General features: G+C 41.2%; 1 protein-coding gene across 2 annotated transcripts in view; it reads right to left on the reverse strand.

Moving 5' to 3' along the window:
• The window catches only part of TMEM184B (transmembrane protein 184B), a 30847-nt gene extending 9404 nt beyond the window's left edge, over positions 1-21443 (reverse strand). The window contains exons 1-4 of one of the 2 annotated variants that reach the window (XM_033162150.1): positions 21217-21443; positions 8826-9056; positions 4982-5147; positions 118-208 (exon numbers count right to left, since the gene is read on the reverse strand). In XM_033162150.1, the coding sequence (XP_033018041.1) occupies positions 118-208; positions 4982-5147; positions 8826-9029 (461 nt within the window). In that variant the 5' untranslated portion in view covers positions 9030-9056; positions 21217-21443. The remainder of the gene's footprint in view (positions 1-117; positions 209-4981; positions 5148-8825; positions 9057-21216) is intronic. The other variant, XM_033162151.1, reaches the window with a different exon arrangement.
• Between the last annotated feature and the right edge of the window lie 435 nt (positions 21444-21878).

Below are 21878 nucleotides of genomic sequence, written 5' to 3' on the forward strand. Positions count from 1 at the left end.
CCGAAGAGTTTCCAGTGGCAGAGGTAGAACAAGTACTATGATAGATGCCAGCCTGCACTCAAGTCTTTCCCACCAAAGAGATAAAGAAGATATATATATGACACACAGCATACTCACTCAATTGACTTCCCTCTAATCTCGGACATGATGGAGCTCTCTCCGCCAAGGTACTCATAGCAGAGGCTAAGGAAGTTATAGATTACAAAAGCTGCAAAAAGAGATTAAACCAGCAAAAATCACTAGATATACTCCAAGGGTTTCAAAGGATGTTGTTTAAAAGGAATGGGGGGGGGGGAGAGAAGGTTTCAGGTTCAACAATTCAAAAAGAATCCCATAATGCACTACCAGAACTGTCATTTGATTAAATACATTTTTATTGATCGACTATTTGAGCTTATCTGAATCAATTGAAATCTGCATATGAATAAAACAGCAAAAAAGGTGGGAACCCACTGTTTTTAGAATGTACACAAATATGTCACAGTCAAAACCACCTCAGAAGAGGTCTTCTGTCCTATGCGAGAGGAAGAATGTTGCTTCTAAGATATTCTCTGCCATCCACGATTTTTGTAAGTATCTTATCTTATTTTGAAGTACTTATCTTATTTTGAAGCTGTCTAGTGGCAGCTAGACTGGTGACTGGGAGCGGCCACTGAGACCACATAACACCGGTCTTGAAAGACCTACATTGGCTCCCAGTACATTTCTGAGCACAATTCAAAGTGTTGGTGCTGACCTTTAAAGCCCTAAACGGCTTTGGTCCAGTATACCTGAAGGAGCGTCTCCACCCCCATCATTCTGCCTGGACACTGAGGTCCAGTGCTGAGAGCCTTCTGGCGGTTCTCTTGCTGCGAGAAGCCAAGTTACAGGGAACCAGGCAGAGGGCCTTCTTGGTAGTGGCACCCGCCCTGTGGAATGCCCTCCCACCAGATGTCAAAGAGAAAAACAACTACCAGACTTTTAGAAGACATATGAAGGCAGCCCTGTTTAGGGAAGCTTTTAATGTTTAATAATTATTATATTTTAACATTCTGTTGGAAGCCGCCCAGAGTGGCTGGGGAAACCCAGCCAGATGGGCAGGGTATAAATAATAATAATAATAATAATAATAATAATAATAATAATAATAATAATAATAATAATAATAATAATTATTATTATTATTATTATTATTATTATTATTATTTTCAAAAAATCTGCTCCAATTCATTGGGGATAATTTTTTATTTATCAAAAGATTCTCAGTTGAGAGAGGAATGATGGGCTGTGCCAGGATGCAGGCAAGATAATTTGCTTTATATACATAACAGGAATATTATGCTAATAAATTATTAATAGTACAATCCACTCACAATGCTTCCACTCCAGACCACAAATATTCTTTTTACCAATCCACCTGCAAGCCATTCCACCATGCCTATCTATGAAAGTTGTTCAGAACATTTTATATGTCATTTCTAGACTCACAGTGCTCCCTAGTGTAATTCTGGGACATTGATGGTGTACTAGATGGGGAAGTTCCCATGACAATTCAGTCATGCAACTTGCTTGTGCTATTTCTGTTTACTTTGAAGGTCTCACATGCAAATGTTGACCAGGCGCCAAACTGCTAAGCTTGACCAAGGTGATGACAAGCACACACTCCCTAGTATGAACCAATGGGTTTCCAGCTCTGTAATCACATTTTTAAAAATTGAATGATAAGCTTGGTACTCAAAAGCTCTGTTCATGTGAGGATCAGTATCAGATTCTTCTTGCCTACAATATCATGAACTGTGGCTGAACCTCACCCATGAGAATACATTGGGACAGCTGTGAGCGGAGTTGTTCCTGGTTCAAAATCTCAATGTGGCTGTGAATTTTAACAGCACTTGTGGAAATGAGATGATTCATTAGGACTACAGCAGGAAAGGAAAGCTTTAATCCTGTTTACTTTGAAGGTCTCCAATTCAAATACTGCCCAGGCACTAAGATCACCAGACACCTAGTCCTGTTGAAAATTAAAGCCTGTGCTATTAATTTTGTTTTTAAAAAACCCAGCGTGGTTGCTAAATAAACATTTAGTGTCACATCTACTTTGTTACTGTGAGTTACAAAGGTTCTGTTTGGGTGAGAGTAAGAGTCTTGCCTTTTGTGAACTGCTCTTCTGTTGTCCTGTGGTGGTATTCAAGATCGAAGTCAAGTGTATTCCTTTTTTTTCCTTTTCTGCACTGCTTTTTCACTTTGATAAAAGTCAAAGATCATAAATCTAACCTAACTTTTTGTCTAGAGTCCTATTTGGGTATTAGTCACTCCCATGTTCAACGAACGGCACAGAAGCATGCAGCAAGGCCATACGGAGTACTCCCACCCCCCAACATCCCACGCTCTTCCTTTGACGTCCACATATGCAGGGAAAGCACCTTCACACATACAGTTGTACATACAAAGGCTTCACTAGAATCTGGAATCCCAATTGTTCCAGATCCCAAGGAAGACTTAATGCATACAATTACATCTGTAAGGAGGTGGTCCTTACAGATGTCCATGCGGTGTATGTGGACTGCAGGGAAGAGTGTGGGCTGCTTCTTGCTGTCATGTTGTTGAACACAAGAGTTAATAAAACCTAAACAGGGTATATCATGTCCCCAAAAATGGTGACTGGCATACCACTCCACTCCAGGTCACCAAAATGAAACTTGGTATGGCACAATGGTAAAAGAAGAAGCACCCACTATGCTCATTGGGTGATCTCCAGCCAGTCACTATCTCTCAGCCTATCCTCAACCCAAACTCAGTGCCACAATCATAAGGGTTTATTTGGATAAAAGGTCCCAGAAAATATTAATTCAGTAAAAACTACCAGACAGCTTCTTGTATCCAATTCTGTTCACAGAATTCTATAGGAACCAATCAATTATATAAGGAATGTATTATTACACAGAATGAAGGCTTGCCCCAGTCAACAATCTTCCTGCATCTCCAGATGTCTACAAAACAAGTTCAGTGCTTTTGTGGGAGGAATAACCAAAAGCACACTGCTGTTCAAGAGGTTTCCGCCCTGCCCTCTGATACAGGAAGGGCTCATTATAGCAGGAGCTGCCTATTCTGGGACCTTGTTTAGGAGAAGATGAAATTAGGTGGAAGAGAACAAAAGTGTTTACAACATTCGTCAAGCTCCTCATGGAAGTACATTTAGGTTGCACACACACACCTATGCAAATTTATCTTGGAAAAAATCCTATTTAACATGCAATAGCACTTTCTTCAAAGGAGACATGCATAAGATTGTGCTGAAGTCTCTAGCTAGTGCTCTACTGCCAACATTTCCAGTTGAAGATGTTATTTAAATCCTCAAAGAATACTACCAACTAAAAACAAAAAAAAACACCAAACACTAAATGCCATAGATTCCAGCGGAGTATTTTCTTTAACGTTTTCCAAGGGCAGACTTTCTCAAGGGAAAAATCTCTTTTGAAATGAAAGGAGATTCCCACCCCCTCCTGTTTTCTGATTTTCCTAGACATAGTTTCAACTACAGAAAGTATGAAAGCAGGGAGGGGGACCAAAACCAATTTGCATACAGGCCATCAAGCTGACAAACTTTAGAATATGGGCTGACCCTCTGAGCAGATGTTGTGATGTTTGCAAACTCCCTAGGCGAGGCAAAGGGGATAATAGCTGTTGCTAGGAGATGAATTTCACAGAGCAGCAGGCTTCCTGCTATGGCAGCTACGCCTTTATATACACACTCAGCAAAGGCAGAGGAAAGGGAAAGCCAGGCCAAACAAAGATGGCCTCTGGATTGTATGTGTGTACATCTGCCATCTGCTAACACATCCCAATGTATTGTCACAGGTGTGAAAAGCCCACTGAACCCCTAACCACAGTTGTACATGAGCAAATATTGCACTAGTATCATATAAAGCATATTTTCATATGGCTATGAAACTCAGCAGCAAACAGACTCTCTTAGTATGGCTTGCTCAAAACAAAACAAAATCTCACAAGATCCAAAGACTAAAACCTTTTAAAGTACAGCAAATGCTGCAGGATAATTTTTTTGTTTCATCCCAATCAGTGTGTTCTACCTAAGTAACCAGAAAAAGAATATTGTCAACTTATTTAAATAGGAATCTTGTTGAAGGTTGTTTTCGAGTTAAAGATAAAGAAACTCTGCAATGAATGCATCTGCACCATAATCAGTTTAAATTTGTCACATGCTCTCTAGCATTGGAGCAGGAAATCTAGTCATGAGATCATTCACATATTTGTCCTTCTGAACAATTTCAGGAGATTGTATTAAATAAGCCATAACTGCCCTAATTTAAAAACAAAATGAAACTGTATTTACAGGTTTTTATGAAAACCAGAGGAATGCAAGTCTTTTTTGCACATGCTTCCTAGAAAGCATCTTTCAGGTATCTGGGACCAGTAGCTGGACAGCTGCAGAATTCTACCAGTAGTCCAAAACATTTGGTGGTCCCAAGTTGGCGAAGGCTATCCTAGAGCGACTGCTCAGGTTGATTTAGTAGTAATCTGCTGAGAGAACTCACTCACACATTCTCTTTTCTTCTTTGATGGAAAATTACTGGTATAATCTATTGAGTGAATCACCAGAACCAAAGGAGTCGTACCTATTTGCATGGTTTCTTGAGGTCTTGTATCTGGGCTTCTGAATTCTGTGCCAATATTATTTTACATCATCTGAACCTTCTTATATGATGGGGAGAATGTCCACAGATTCTAACAACATATTGCATTTATTCCATCCCTATGTATTAGTTCATATACAGATTACTTTTCTGCTGTAGCGAGCAATATCTATTGCCAGCAGTTTGGCCTATCATCCCATCATTGCCATAGACTTCCTGCCACTTCTCCATATTTAGAACACAACCCCATATTTAACTAAGAACCTTGTGGAAGGGTACTTCCTTCAGGCTCACATACAAAGCACCACCTTCTTTCTAGCCTGTTTCAATGCATTCCAGCACCTTACCTTCATAGCAATCCCGCACTGTGCCAAAGTAAACATAGTACTGGTCATTGGTGAAGAAAAGGAGGCTGAGCCATGAGTCGACAGCATAAATGGGCACAATGAAGAGGATCCGGACAATATAGCGTTGCTCATTGGGGCAACTGTAGCAACGAAGGTGCATATAGATCTGGATGAAAAAGATGATGAATGGGATAAAGTCAAATTAGAACAAAAGTAAGCTAAGGAGGAAGAGGAGTAATAATGAGAATTTAAGAATGCAATGCCATACACAACATATAAGCACTTTTTTGCTCTCATGAGGCTTCTTACTGAGTTTATAGCTTAGCAGGATATATTTACTTGGTTTTTGCACTGTAAGGTATATGTTTGCCCTACATCTGCTCTTTATCCTTAAACAAGAACAAGGGATAAAATTCATTTACAAAGTAGGGTAGCTTATGAATATATAAATTGCTATAAAAATGTAAATAAATGAACATTCTGTACTATATTTACTGTAAGATAAAAAAGCAACTTTCCCACCGTATTTTTTCTACCCGAAAGATAAGAATAATTTTACTGTTTTTTTAAAAAAACTACTAGTACTAGGGATCTTTTTTTTAAGTACTAGGAATCTGGACACGGGTGGTGCTGTGGTCTAAACCACTGAGCCTCTTGGGCTCACTGGTCAGCGGTTTGAATCCCCGCAACGGGGTGAGCTCCCGTTGCTCTGTCTCAGCTCCTGCCAATGTAGCAGTTCGAAAGCATGCCAGTGCAAGTAGATAAATAGGTACCGCTGTGGCGGGAAGGTAAACACTCTGACACTCATCATGGTCCTCTGTGCACCAGTAGCGATTTAATCATGCTGGCCACATGACCCAGAAAACTTTCTGTGGACAAATGCAGGCTCCCTCAGCCTGAAAGCGAGATGAGCGCCGCAACCCCATAGTCACCTTAACTGTCCAGAGGTCCTTTACCTTTACCTTACTAGGGATCTGAATGATATACTTTTCACTTGGGATTTACTTATTTAATTACAAACTGATTTGGATTCTAAATGTAATGTACTGAAGCTGTGAAATGGCTACAATACTGAAGCTATCCTATACTATCGTTCACATTCATTATCCAGGTGTCTACATTTCACAGCTTCAATACATTACTTTTAGAAACCAGATTTAAGCACATATACATGATTCATATGGCTCTTATATTTCCAGTGCAATGCAGTATCAGAGCCTTCTGTATTGTCATGATCCCACACAAAAATAATGTTTTTGGATCTATAAATATAAGACAACCAAAGTAAGGATCAGCCAAAAACACAACTTTAATCTGCAAAGACATATAAGACGTCTCTCAAACATAAACTCTATTGTGCTTTCTAATAACAGAAGAGTCCACCAATAAGTTTTGCAAATGAATCAAATCTCATCTTTAAAATGTTTTGTTTTACATGGTAGCTTGTCTCTCTTACAAGTTAAAATCTTTACTGACTAGAAACAGACTGGATAAAGAGTGCATTAGAACGTTGGTTATGAACAGTAATTTTGAATTAGTGCTTTTCTTGGCCCACAGGGTGTTTCCAGATAGCAGCAGCGCCAGGAGTGCAAACACAGGAAATTCTTCAAAAAAGGAGGCATTTCCTAGGGTTTTTTTTTTCTTTTGCATAGGGAAAATGATTGTATGATTATGGCTAGTTGGCTTCAATAGAACACCCTAGCTGCTCTTTGCCTTATAATCTAGTTTTACACAGCCAATCAGATATAATTCAGTGCAAAGATATTGAGCAGTTTTAGTCAGCTGAGTCTCAGGCTTCATAACAGAGCTCAATTGATATTGCAAGCCATTCTGGAGGCCTTTTTCAGTTGAAGAGATACATAAAAATTCTTCAGATACTTAAATAAGCGTGCAATCAATCTACGGAGTCAATCTTACAGCTGTAATGCATGAAACAGTTATACTACTAAGAGGAAAGAGTCCTGCTATATCAGACCAAAGGTTCAACTAATTCCCAAATGAGGCCAGTCAGCAAGATGCCTTGGGGGAACTCAAAAGCAGAACATGAAGGCATCAGCCCTCTTATTTGTCCCTAACATCTGATATGTTGCCTGTTATTGCAGAGGATTCACTTAGCTATCAATTCTAACAGCGTTTTGATAGTCATCCTCCATGGATTTCTCTCCTTTAAATCCATCTACACAAGTGCTCTTGACTACGTTCTGTGTCCATGAATTCCACAACAACACAGATAATAAGACTAGAACTCTCCCTTCGTAGACTCTGGGGGCCAACTGTTTGTTTACACACCAAGATCAGATGGCGCTATTCCAGCAGACATGCAGCAAATGACCAATTAATGTTCTGAAGAAGAAGAACTAATAAGATTCATTGTTGCTGCCCAAGTAAATGTCAGGTAAGCTGCTATTCTGATTCATAAAGTAGCTAATCCCCTTTTGAATCTCACACAGCCAGTTTCAATAATGCTCTGTAGCTCTCCAATGGATAGTCACTTATCTATTCATTAACCCACAGGTGTTAAACACAGGTTGATAAAATTGTAGGGTTTGTATGTGTTACTCATCATACAAGGACACTATTAGACAGCATTACAAAGAGGATGCTAAATTTGGTTTGTACCGTCACCCACCAACCTGATGAAATGCAGCAGCCAAGTCTTCCAGCAGAAAAGCTGGCGGCAAGAGGAGAGAGAGGAAAATGCCTCTGCCACCTCCTCTTCACCGTGCAACCAGGTTCGCTGAAATCATTTGTACAGCGTGTTCATCATCATGACAGACATTTTGGGCAGAAATTTAAAATGATAAATGGCTGTTTATTCCTTGTGCTAAGAACAGACAGAGCTATGAAATTGGAAGATAAAGCCAAAGGGTTATTAAACCCCATGAATCATGGCACATCATCATTACATAGCCTTCTCCCACCCCCACCCCAATGAAACACACTTAATTAAATGTACATCATTCCTAAGCCAATCAACTGTATTACTATGAGGGAAGTGTGCTGTCTGCATACCTCTGAAGTTGACGGACTAATTACTACTTAGGATTCTGGAATAAAGGCCCTAGGGCCTATCATAGCAATCCGTCCATACTATTAGCAGTCTGACAGGAAAGATGCTTGATCTTCTATAGCTTTGACATTGCCCTGCTTTTCCCTACAAGTTACTGCCTAGATTTATTGTTAGGCAAGACATGGGCACCATGAACTTAATGGCGAGCTGAAGAGACTAATTTCTGGACAGCTTCCTGGCAGCTGCAGCCTTATGTACAAGCTGGCACTGTCTGAACAGCTCTGAGGTTTGCTTCTCTCACACACAATGGGATGGAACAGCAAAGTCCTGTATCCTCCCCATACTCTAGCTGTTTTTAGCCACATCGTTTCCACTCTCACTACTCTACGAGAACAGACTGATCGCACCACAGCAAATACCTGACAAACATATATTCTACCTGATAAACATCTGTATCACAACTAAAGTAAAGACGCACCCTTCAAGCTACATGGGGGCTTGTTCAAAACATGGTGTTAATCCATAGGTGCACCTGTATACATTGTGCAAATGGGGTTGGAGATTGCTCATTTACGCTATAGGCCATAATATTGCATAAAGTGATCTGTAGCTTAAAACAGAAGTAGCAGTAACCACTTTGGGCAACAAGCTCCATCCATTCTACATGATCCAATGATGGCAGAGAGTAGAACAGGTAAGGCTACAGCAAGCTTAACTGTAGTCAGCCCAGTAAATTTAACAGATCTCCCTTTCTTTCTCTTTCTCAGGCTGCAGTAGAAAAGGTGCCTTTACAAAGTACCATTCAAAATGCTGGAAGTATTTTATTTTGCTTACCTGATGGCAAGTAATAAGCAAAGCACTCCACACGAAGAAACCTGAGATGGCCTGGGCAGCTGTAGTCATTAGGAATATTGGTTGCTCCACAGCAGTGGGAGTGCCAACCTCAGACATCCAGGATAAATTGGGGGCTGCAGCAGGAGTGCTGGCTGGGGAGCCCAGCTCAGGCACAGACATGACTCCAGTCACTACGATCATCATGTCCTCAGAGTTGTGGGTCCTTCAAATCTAAAGAGGAATAATATATATATATATATATATATATATATATATATATATATATATATATACACACACACACACACACACACACACATATATATACATATAAACAGAAAAGTTTCAAAATAGCAGAAACAACCTATCATAGCCAGAACACCTCACAGTTATCCCAGAATTTTGCTAAACATTTCTGTCAAGTGTAAAGGCCTCCAGTAGCAAAGGTAAACAGGAATAATTTGGGAGAAATCACTCATGTACCTAAGGTATCAGCTACTCGTCAGCCACTGAACAATCAGAAAGAAGGTCAGACATGTGAAAAGCAGTTCTAAATTTAAATCGCAGAGAATTCTGGAACACTGCCTAAAATAATCATGCATTTTTGATACTCTATTAACACATTCAATCTTATTCCTTTCTTAAGTGATTATACAAAGAATTACAATAAGTTTTTTTCAAAAACAAGGGGCACAACATTTTAAGGTGACTGTTTTGAGACCGCAGGAAGAAGCTGGCTGTTTGTGCATCTAGTGATCTCTTCTCTCAAGTCACCCCATGAAGCAAAAACTTCATACAGAACAGAGGGTAGTAAAAAGCACTAACACTTGATAGAAATGTATTGGCTTTACATGGTATATGTGTGCCCAACCAATATATAGATGTGGTAGCCTGGTACTGACTTAAAACCTCCCGTCTGAGTCTGACTGTTCTGACAGAATCAGAAGTACATCTGAGCAGAAAAAAAATCCAAACATTTATGGATTAAATGTTCATAATCATTAGCTACGCTGATTATACAAATTCAAAAACTGACAAAGTGTCAGCAGCGAAGAAGATCAAGTAGTCTGGAAATGAGATCATAAGCAAGTACTCTTGTCTCTAAGAAATGGGGGAATAAAGGCAATAGGTAAATTATCTAAGTTGTTAAACTGAAATTATGAAGCACAACTATGTGTGAATTACAAAAGTGATACACACAGCAGGAAAAAAATTTGGAGAACAAAGTATTTCTATATGTAGTCTTTACATTTATCACAACCAGACCAGTAGACTATAAAAAGAATCAACATGTGATTTTGTTTTCCTCTGGCCTTACAAGAAAAGAGCAAATAAGGTAAGCACGTGGAGAGTCCCCTTTCAACATAGATCTTTTGATTGTTCTTGCTGGGCCAGCCGCCATTCTGGTTACATAACAATTCCTACTTCAGTTTGTTTTAATACATCATTCTCATTGCTGAAATATCCACCCAGTCTGAATATATGATAAAAAATACCCAATGGTAAATTCTGCATGGAACACAAAGCTTTTTGAAAAGAATGGAGACTGACAAATCCCCATAGTGCACAAAGAACAAGGAGATAGCATATAGACCAGTGGTTCCCAAATAGGGGTCCGAGGACCCCTGGGGGTCCACGGAACACACCCAGGGGGTCCGCGGCCCCATCCCTTGCCTCCCCCCAACTAAATTTTTGTCATTTTTGCACGGGTAATAGCACAAATCTTATGGTCTGTTTTAGCACTGTGTGATTTTTCAATATATTGGCCAAAATCGGTTTTGAAATTCCACTGCGATAACGATTTTGACCTGGCAATAAGCAGCAATATGTTGCTTCTTGTGCAAGGGAGAGCAGGGCAGCTGAATTCAAGGCACTGCCAATATGCTGCTGGTCTGAGCTGCCTTCCCCTCACACTGATGGAGAACAAGGCAGCTGATGGCCCTCACCTCAGGGCACTGTGGCACTACCTTCCCGTGGCACTGAGGCGAAGCAGCTTTTCTCAGTCAGCAGGAAATCAACAGCAGCCACAGTGGATGTGCATCTTCGCTGGCTGTCCTGTTGATGGCAGCGGCTTGATGCACCCCCCCCCATCTCCACCCTTACCCCCCCCCCACTCAAACCATACTGTGGAGGTGATTCTGCTTCCTCTCCTCCCTGCACCCATCCAGTCTCCATGACTGCTTCTTCCTTCATCTGCAGGCATCCTACCCACCTGATCTCTGTTGCTGCTCCTTCCCTCATCCCAACCCCTGATCTGCACACACCCCACCCGCTCAATTTCTGTGAATTCTCCTTTCCTCATTCCCATGCCAGATCTCCAATTTCAGACATTGTGATGTATTGGAATATTGTGGTGTTTAGCTGCTGATATATCACGATGTTGAAAACCAGGTATTGCTCAGCCCTAGTCTGTTTTTTAGTATACCTAAAATCCTTTGCTTATTAGAGGCTACCCCACATTTTATTCAAAAAAATTGCTTTGCAGAGGTAACTACCATAGAGTTAACAAAATTTTCAAAAGTAGGGAGTCTGTGGCTTGGCTTTGAAAAATAGGGGGTCCTCGGTAATTAGCTAATTGCAAACCACTGGTATAGACCATTGTTGCCAGAGTTGGTGCCCTCCAGATGTTGTTGGACTCCCAACTCCCATAAACCTCAGCCACATGGCTAATGGTCAGGGATTATTGCAGTCAAAAGCTGCACTCAAAAGGTCAGCGTTTGCATGAGAAGTGGGGTTTGAGGGGAGATCTGTGGAAATGCTAAATATAACATGAAGACTCCACTTGGAAAGAGGGGAAAACCCAGATGTGCTTGAAGCAGAGGGAGGGAGGGAAAGAAAAAAAGAAAGAAAGAAAGAAAGAAAGAGAAAGAAAGAAGTTCTATAGAAAAAGATGACGCTCAGGAAACTGAAAACAGGGTGGAGTTTGAGACTTCTTTGCTGCTGAGTCTGGAGGAAATTGGTTTCCGTCTGACAACATTCTACACACCACAGGGCACAAGTAAGAGGTTTTTGCTAAGCTTATGAAATACACATGTGGGAAGGATTTACCACAGATGTATGCCTAGCCAATTAAGCTTGAATGAAAAGGTGAAAGAAATTATTAGGTATCTGTGAGGCTGAGGAGAGAAGGCTATCCAAACCTGTTACAATGTAAAGAGATAGTGTAAATCACAGCAGTGCCTACAATAAACGAAGATAGTTTAAAAAAACAACACACCAACCCTAGTCTACACAAACACTCCCCTTTATGATCAATTCACATGACTGTTAGATATCAATACCCAAACAGGGGTTTTGTCTGCAATTTATAACAGATGCTTTATTAACAACCTTCTTATAATAGAGCCTTTCTATCAAGAAGCCCAAAAGAATGAACTGGACATTCCATTGTTAGTGCTAAAGTGGTAGTTAAATGATGCAATCCTATGCCTACTTAAAGGTAAAGGTAAAGGGACCCCTGACCATTAGGTCCAGCTGTGGACGACTCTGGGGTTGCGGCGTTCATCTCGCTTTACTGGCCGAGGGAGCCGGCATACAGCTTCCGGGTCATGTGGCCAATATGACTAAGCCGCTTCTGGAGAACCAGAGCAGCGCACAGAAACACCATTTACCTTCCCATTGGAGTGGTACCTATTTATCTACTTGCACTTTGTGCTTTTGAACTGCTAGGTTAGCAGGAGCAGGGATCAAGCAACAGGAGCTCACCCCGTCGTGGGGATTCGAACCACCAACTTCTGGTTGACAGGCCCTGGGCTCTGTGGTTTAACGCACAGCACCACCCGCGTCCCATGCCTACTTATTTGGCAGTCCTGATTTTTTCAAATAGGATTATTTGAAAAAAATCAGGACTTTTGAAACATGGATAGGAACCAGCTGAAGAGACACAGCTCTGAAGTCAAACCTTTCTTCTGAAAAGTTCTGGAGGACTCAAAAGCATGTACACTATTTTATGCTGTTTAGGTTTTCCTAATAAAATCATTGCCTCAATGTGATTTTGAAACTTAGCTAGATTATTAGGCAAACCACTATCTTTCAGTTTCAACTCCATTTGCAATATATATGATATCATTTGCAAGGATTGTGGCAAAGATTACTGAGATAGAGAGTTCTCAGTGCTTCATATACTGTAATGTGTTCTTATTATTTAAACAGATTACAGAACCTATAAATCTACATACCCTATTCTAAGTGCAAGCCAAGATTTTAGAATGAAGCAAAACAAACCCAACGGTGCCATCAGAAAATAATATTCAGGCAATGGTTCAGGGTCCAACTCAAGAGAATGAGCGGGATCACTTCCAAACATAGCATGGCTGGCTTAACACATTTTGAAATAAACAAAAGATTACACATGAAAACCAGAGTGTAAAATTACCTAACTGCACTAGTGGACAAATCACTCTTCCCCGCCCCCCGCCTGGCCCAGTCCCGGCTCCACCACAAAAAACCCTAAGAAATTTAAGGGGAAATGCATTTTCAAATGGCAGGTATCTAGACAGGCATTCGAAATGCAAAGAAGGCAAAGGAACAACACATGAAACATACACTGCCCCCTAGTGAATGCAACCAGTGAATAATGCATCTGACTAATGAAGCAGTCAAGCAGATCATTCATCCCCAACAATTTTAGAATGTGTGGTATGTTTTCAAGTAATATTTTCCTCCCCTTGCTTTGAATTATTAAAAAAAATGCACACACTTTCATTCCACCAGAGATATACCAACAATCTCTACATAGCAACAGGTCAATTTTTATGTAAATTTCTTTGAGTTTTGTTTGTGTTTACAATCAAGCAGTGTATACATTTTATGAAATAAATAAACAGGTCACCATATATTTCAGGTTTGTGAACTATCCGAGTATGAGAGTCTACCTCTTCAAGGAATTGTCACTCTACTAACATAAGAGTGGGGAACTGTATCCAGCCAGCTGGCCACATCTCTGTGCACCTCTGCAGGTCACAGTGATGTCAGGTGTTTCATTTTTGCCTGCATGGTTTGAAATTAAACTGCGTGGGCAACAAAATGTGTGTGCAGCAATCAGCTGATTGTAGATACTTGGGAAGTACTGAGCAAAAGCCTTCACAACCGCCAGTGTTTAGGAAACACTGTGCAAGGGGCTTTGTCAAAGCTCTGCCTTTACCTGCACTTCAACTAACACGATATATGACATCAGGTTTCAGGCAGGTGGGTGAGGCTTGGCCAAAATGGGCCTCACGGTCCAAATGGGGAAGTCTGGTGGGCCTAATTAGATTCACAGATTGGAGTTCTAAAGGTTGTTGTTGTGGCTAGGGATGCCTTTTTTATCCAATACACTGCTTGTTGTTATTCAGTCGTGTCCGACTCTTCGTGACCCCATGGACCAGAGCACACCAGGCACCCCTATCCTCCACTGCCGCCCGCAGTTTGGCCAAACTCATGCCAGTCGCTTCAAGAACACTGTCCAACCAATAGTATCCCTCCAGTATCCCTGCCAAGAAAACTCCATGGACAAAGACAACAGGCATATAAAAATACACTGCTACTACTCACCAATCCGAAACTGTTATCTTGACACCATTAATTCATGCATATCTAAACTCAAGGACTGGAGTAACTGAATATTCTTTGCAAGTATTGAAAACTGGTGCAGGGGCAAATCTTGAGTTTGAATATGAATGGCATAATTGTGTCTTAAATGTGTGCACCAACTTTCATTCTAATCTCTCAGTCTTCAACGGAGACATTACAATTTGTATTGCACCTCAACCCACCCACTTTAAAAATACGTGTGTGGACTGAGTTGGCTTTTGAACTTAAAATGTAGGATTGTGCCCTGAACATGTGTACTGAATTTGGACACCTCAATATTTAGAGTTATCATATAGGTGACAAATTTATAACTGAAATGCTGAAGTGTCAAATTAGACCAAAGGCCTTGTTTGCTCAAACAATCAAGTGCTGAATGGAAATAGACACAATATTTTCCAGCAGCTGCTCCATCTATATACTTCTGGAGGCAATTCAAGGTGCTGGTTCCCACTTTCTGAGCAGTGCTCTCTGTAGACAGAGAGGGCACTAAGCCAATCACTTTTGAAGACCAAGGTCAGAATGAAAAAGAATCATGGCACAGGTTCTGTGTTTGACAGACAATCACAGCTTCAAGAGATTCTAAGTGTAGACTTTCTTTTGGTTTGTATTAAATGTGAATTTCATTTAAAGCCAAGTTACAATTTTAAAAGAGTCTTAATATAACTGTGTTTAAAATAATAATAATAAGAAGAAGAAGAAGAAGAAGAAGAATCGCTTTATATCCATCTGCTTGTCCATACCAGGGTCATTACAGGGTCATTTACCTTTTTAAAAAAACAACAGAAGACAACACAAAAAACAATAGTTGCACAAGCCCCCTGCTGCTAGTGTCACCTCTTCCTCAACTTTGGTACAGTGCTGAAATGCTGAAATGCCTTGCTGAAGTGCCTTGGGCGAAGCTCTCCTTTAGTACAGTGCTGAAGTGCACTAAGCGAAGCTCTCCTTTAGAGAAGCCTCATGTGGGTTTAGGCCCCATGTTAGGCAAAAAGATTCCTGCATTGCAGGGAATCTATGATTCGATGATTCCAGGTTGCTTTCTATGATTCTATGTCACTCATGTCCTGACTTAAGATGGGTCTGAAAAGCAACATCATCACTGCATCTCTTTCTTTATTCTGAGAAGCAGGAGAGAAGGAAAGTCAAGGATATAAAGTAATATACAGGAGCTTCATGTTTAAGTTGGGACTAATGATAGGTCCTGCATCTGACACAACGCTGTAGAATGATATACTGCCTCAATGGCTGTTGTGTCATATGTCATGACATCATGACACATGGAACAGAAGTCCAAGCAGATGGCAAGGCTGTACTTACTTTGGTTACTCAACAAAAGAATGCTCAGTATAATGAGCTGTTGTGTCAATGTGAAGGGAATCAAAGTTTACCTTAAAATTCTTTTAATTTACTGTATACCTTAAGTTTTGCATTCATTTGTGGTTAATGTGTTACTGCCTCTTTAGGTAAAAACAAAGTGAAGTCTCAGGAAAGAGAGAGGAGTAAGGTCCCTCAACTAGAACATCAGCAGGTACTCTTTACCTGCCCCATATATTTTGGGATCTCATTCCATGCCAGTTTACTTTTGCTTCTGGTACGCATATAAGAATTTTGTTCACCCACACTGAAGAAGGCTGCCAATTAGTGATATAATTAAGCTATCAATACAAAAAAGCATCATCCAAACACAGCTTTTGTAGTTGTACTGTGGGGGACTGAATAGCCCAAATCCTCATGAGATTTTTGCCTATTCATCATTTTTTATCCAAACAGCTGGCTGTATGCTCAGTGAAATAAAAGACAAAAAACGCCACTCAAGCTGTCTTTCTTTTCATCAAAACAAAAAGTTCTCCACTGTAAATGACTATGAATAACTTTTTTTAGTAAATGGTAAGTTCTAAACAGTTACAAAATGTTAATGAAATTTATATTGAAAAGTTCTGTAAAATTTAGATTGGAGACAACATTTATTTCCAGATTTTAAGTTTCTCAGTTTATTCAGAATGGGAAAGTGCATCTCTCCTTACCTTACTTTCACAGAACACAGCCCCTTCTTATCATCCCTGTAGCTGCACCTTTAGTCTATTCCTTCCTTTGCCTTGTTCTTAAATACTGTCCTCCTATACCAGGTCAACCAACTCACTTGCAAACACCCATCATCCACCCTAAATCAGATGTGCAGATCAACAATGAAACCCTTTTACCATGAACAACTATCTTTCTCCAAGAGAGTTTTTCTGCTCTATTTATTTCTGCAGTTTCTTTCTCCATCTTTTGTGTGTGTGTATGCGTGTGTGTGGACTGACCCACATTATAATAGGTCAGCATACCACAGCAAGACTCTTTTTTTGGAATGAGACAGGAAACAAGAGGAAAGGGAGGAGGCTGTTTCCAGCATACCACTCTTCCTTTGAAAAATAGGATCAAACACTGCAGTTCTAGGATGTGTCACCTTCCCAAAATCCGTACCAGAATTACCAGTAGTCTATGCACACTATGTGCCTCGTACCCATCTCACTGCTGCTTGCCATGCAGCTCCTCAGGGAAAGGGAGACACATATTGCCCAGAAGTAGCATTTGTTGAACACTAAGGTCTTAAAAAGACAGAGGTGAAAGCTGAGTTTAAAAGGGAATTATTTGAAATAGCAATAGAGAGTTGCAAGTGAAAAATTATTTTCATACACTAATGTACTAGGAAAGTAGATAAAGCTTCACTTGTATCCTATTCATTCAGAGTATTGCCCATTTTGTTTCTGAGACAACCCACCAGAAAGCCACCTAATGCATCTGTGGCTGAGCTGTGACTTCAGCAGCTTTCAACTACATAGGTGCACAGGGATTGCTCTGTTAGCTGTGGCAGCAAACACGGAATCTTTTAACGAAATCACACAACAATGATATGCCATTCAATCACATTTTTAGTTACAGGTAGGTAGACATTTTGGTCTGCCATAGTCAAAACAAAATAAATAAAGAAATCCTTCCAGTAGCACCTTAGAGACCAACTAAGTTTGTTCTTGGTATGAGCTTTCGTGTGAAGAAGTGTGCATGCACACGAAAGCTCATACCAAGAACAAACTTAGTTGGTCTCTAAGGTGCTACTGGAAGGAATTTTTTATTTTTTAATCACATTTTTAGTTATGAACACGCATCTCAGTGTTTAACTGGAGCACAGGGGCAGGAGTGTGGCTCTCTAGTTCTCCAATGAGTAGAGATACATTAATTCTGTCCTACCTCTCTGCAAAGATACAACCCCCCTCCAAAAGCACTTGCAATTGAAAGAGCAACACTATTATTTTTTACTCCTTCCTCTGTTGTCAAGCTTTTGTCTATTTTTAGACTTTAAGCCCTTTGGGACCAGGATCTACCATTTCTATTATGCATATGTAGATGGTCTAGTATTAATAGTATGCAAAACAACAACAACAACAATCTGAATAGTGCTTGTGTCACTAGGGCTATCACTCATTTTTATGTATATGAGGTCTTATGTATGTGTGCTCCTGAGGTGCATAGTTTGAGAATGAACAATCCAATGATCTTAAATTTCTACAACTTCAATATACCAATAAATAGTTCACGAGCAGAGATATCTCTAAAAACCTTACAATAAATATTTAATATAAAGTTACCAAACACAAAAAGGCTATAAAAGATAAGGGAGTTAATCAGCATTGGTCAGTTAGAGATAAATCATGTCCATAATAAAACATTAAATGTCTGTCTCAAAGGGATTACACAATGGCTTACATTGTCTTCTAAAAGCCTGTAGGCTTAGGCTCTAGTGTGGATGGGTGGTAACAACATTAGTCCTAGTTTGACCAATGAGCACTGTTGATAGATAAAGCAGATGCAGCAAAAACTGGAGAAGCCATGGAAACAACTCACTTGCAAGAAGAGAGAACATATGGAACTGCTGCATGATACAGCAGCTTAGGGCATTCCACATACACCTTATGGTGCAAAAGCCTAAGCCATTTCCGCATCTCATGTGCAGTAGCTTTCACTATATGACAACCATTCCTGAACAGTTTGCTATACTGTACTGCAAGGCTAAAGGGGTGCTCATTCCAATTACAGTTGTTACATTTTAAAGAGCGTACTGTGCAGCAGGTGAAATGTGTTCGCTAATTCTCCCCTCCCCTCTTTGCTTCCTGTAAATTGCATCCCTCTGGGGTTGTTAAAATGATCACCACGCTGCATTACAGACTCAAGTGTTCATGTGCTACTCCCTGGACACAAGGTGATCTGTGCCTTCCCAGTCACGGTTTGCACTGAAAAACAAAGCAAACGCTCTATGAACACTCTGCAGTGAACGCTCATGCAAAAAAAAATAGTAAATGGGGGAAAGGAGCACATCCTCTGAGTTGAGCCAGATCACTAGTACTAGCAGTCAAGAATCACACATTAAAACAGACTACTCTTGACAAAGTGACTTCCTGTCACTGGAAGGATTCCTCTCCCTCCTCAATTTGTAACTCATACTGGAAATGCTTTCCTAAATATTATTTTCAATATCATATTTTAAGAGCTATTTTAGCTAAAAGCTTTATGTATTCCATTTTACTACCACAATTGCTTATAGATCTATTTCTTAAAAGACACCCAAGGGGTTTTGGCAGGATTAATTATCTTGGCAGGAATCTATTCTTCTATTACCAAGCTATAGCTCAAGGAGTGCTGAAAAGATGATGTAGTCCTATAGTGACAGAGGAGGAAAAACAACATATGTAGGCATGGATGGGTCACATCTTAGGCTCTATATAATAACTCATTATTGTCCTTCAAACCTTTTCCTCAACATCCTATGTGATAGTGGGCAGCAATTTCAAGGAGTCACTGCAACTGACAATTAAGGTTTGCTCCTAGAATTTAGGTATCAGACGATTTATAACTAAATAATACAAAGCAATTCACTCCTTTCAATGGGGTTAATTTCCATTCAAGTCCATTCAATTCAATTCTCACAGAGAAATTACTCTTCAAATAACTGAAGATGCTCAACTACACTAAGCATGAAAATGTAACACTGCATGTAAAAATTAAGAACAATATATGTTTAGTACACTTCACCTACCGGTATTCAGTCTACAGGAGGCTTACAAATATTACAGTCTTCCTTCGTGTGTTTTGTTTACTAGAGAACTCCACAATAACCATGCCATGTTTTTAATACTACAGAACTACAAAACACCCCATAGCATTTCAAGATGGAACTTCCAACCCCATCATTTCAAGATACAAAATAATTATTTCTGCCCTCTCATAAAAAACAAGCTATGAACCTTGTGCAAAATACATACTACCAATTCACACAACCTTTAGAATTTGGAATCATTACCTATAAACGGTGCATACTTTATTAAGGAGGCAGATTCTTACACATCGCAAAGAAGGAATCCTTTCCTGGATGCCAAGAATTACAGGAAAATATAGTCATGCATATGTGTTTGTACAATTCACAACTAATAACACCAAATGTATATTTAGCCAAAGTAGCAAATTTCAAAAGTGAAGTGTTACCTGGCTCTTGGAGTCAATTTCTCATTGGAAAAATTAATGCATATCAGTCTTTTAGAGTGTGATGTAAATTACAATTAAACATAGATGGCTGTTTGAAATTGCCTCCTACTACTATCTTCACATAAATTTCAGCAATAAGAAATGCTGAAAGAGAAGCAAAAAGAAAAGTGATTTAATACCGAACACAAGTTGATGGAACATAAGGTGAAATTTATCTAATAAGTATCTAATAATTTGTATTATAAAAAGTAGTCCAACCAAACAAATAGCTTAGGGTCTCAAACCTGCTTTGTAAACTCATAAAACTTTTGGCCAATATCATCTAGTTTTAATGCTTATAGTAAATGCTGGATTTTAATTGATATGCTACTCAGCAGGCACACTTTAGCACTACACTCCTCCTCCTAAAGCTACTAAGCTCACACCATATTACAGCACTGTACCTAGTGCCACATTCAGCGCCAAAGCACCATAAGGCCCACATCATGCCACTCAAGATGACATGCACCACATGCAATGCTATGTGTTTCTGCTATTCAGCAAAGCATTACGGTACTGTGCTCCCTATGGTTCTTCCCATTTTCAGTGCCAGATGTGGCAGGTCAAGTTGGGTTTCCACAGCACATTTGCCACGTTCAACATCTTAGCACCATCACTAGGACACTGACCGGCATCAAATGTGCCACATCTCTCACAACTGCATGTACCACTTACTCATTTCTGCACAACGCTCAACGCCCACATTCATCCTCACCCAACAAGGCCATTTTATTTAAGCACTCTGTGGCACAACGGTGGCACCTAGGACTACAGCTATGTATGTTATGAACTCGAGTCACCTTGCCTACATCCAAGTAGAAAAAAGGTGGTCCGTAAACTTATGTAAATTGCAGAAACAAAACACACCCCACCATCACACTCTGCACCCCACCCACTGGCTAAGGCCCAACGACCTGATGTCATATATGGTATCAGACAGGACAGCGTGGCAGATGCCATCACTTGGAAGCCACATCCCAGGGGGCCACCATCTCTAGGCTATGCCACCAAGACCCAAAAGATGCTGTGCGCAGCTTTTGAAGACGCTGAGGTGCCCCACTGCCACCCTTTGCCACCTGGCCTGTGGGAAGGGGCGAAGGGCCGTTCCTTTTTCCGCACCACACGCCTTCACGCCCCTTTCCCGCTTCGAGGGTCACCCTTGCCAGGCGCCACCGCAAGTGCCCCGTGGCTCCCTTCGGCCGCCTCCACGCCGCGCCACTTGTACCCTGAGGCGCCGTTCCCGGCAGCCGCCCTCTCCTCTCACCGAGTGGCGCTGGCGGGGTTGTCGTGCTCCCTTCCTCCTCCGGCGGCAGGGGCAGTTCCGTCACTCGGGGGACCGGGCAGGACGAGAGGCCCTCAATAGCACCATGGCCAGGCCGGGGGTTCCGTGGCCGCGCAGCCGCTCCGTCGCGAACTCCTGGCGTGGCGGGCCCGCTTCTCAGCCCCGGACTCGGGCTTATTGCTGCTGCGGCCCCAAACAGGAGGAGGCGGGGGGGGGAGGCCAGAGAGCAGCTGAAGGGAGAGATTGGGCAGGCGAAGAAGAGGGGGAACAGTTCCACGCAGGCGCGAAGCTCGCGGGATAGCTGGCTGCCCGTCTCGTTCTCTCCAGCGCGCGCTCCTGCCAGAGAGGGAGGAGGAGCCGCGAGGCGGTGACGTAACCTGTGGCCTCAGGGACAGAGACGTCCGCGTGCCCCCGCCTTCCACAGATAGATTCTGAGCTCCGCCCGAACAGTAGCGACGGCGGCCGCTTAAAGAGACAGAGTCGCTTTTCTTTCCTTCCGCCGTTCCAGCGCCGCACTTAGCTTCTATCTCCGGACTTGCGGGTTCTGACCATTTGCACAATAGCAGCTGCTCTTTTTCTAGATCAGGGGCCCTCCCTGATGATACTGGCAAGTACCAGCAGCTCCGGGTGGGGGGGGGGGGTTA

This window comes from Lacerta agilis, chromosome 10 (assembly GCF_009819535.1).
Source record: "Lacerta agilis isolate rLacAgi1 chromosome 10, rLacAgi1.pri, whole genome shotgun sequence".
Classification (NCBI taxonomy): Eukaryota; Metazoa; Chordata; class Lepidosauria; order Squamata; family Lacertidae; genus Lacerta; species Lacerta agilis.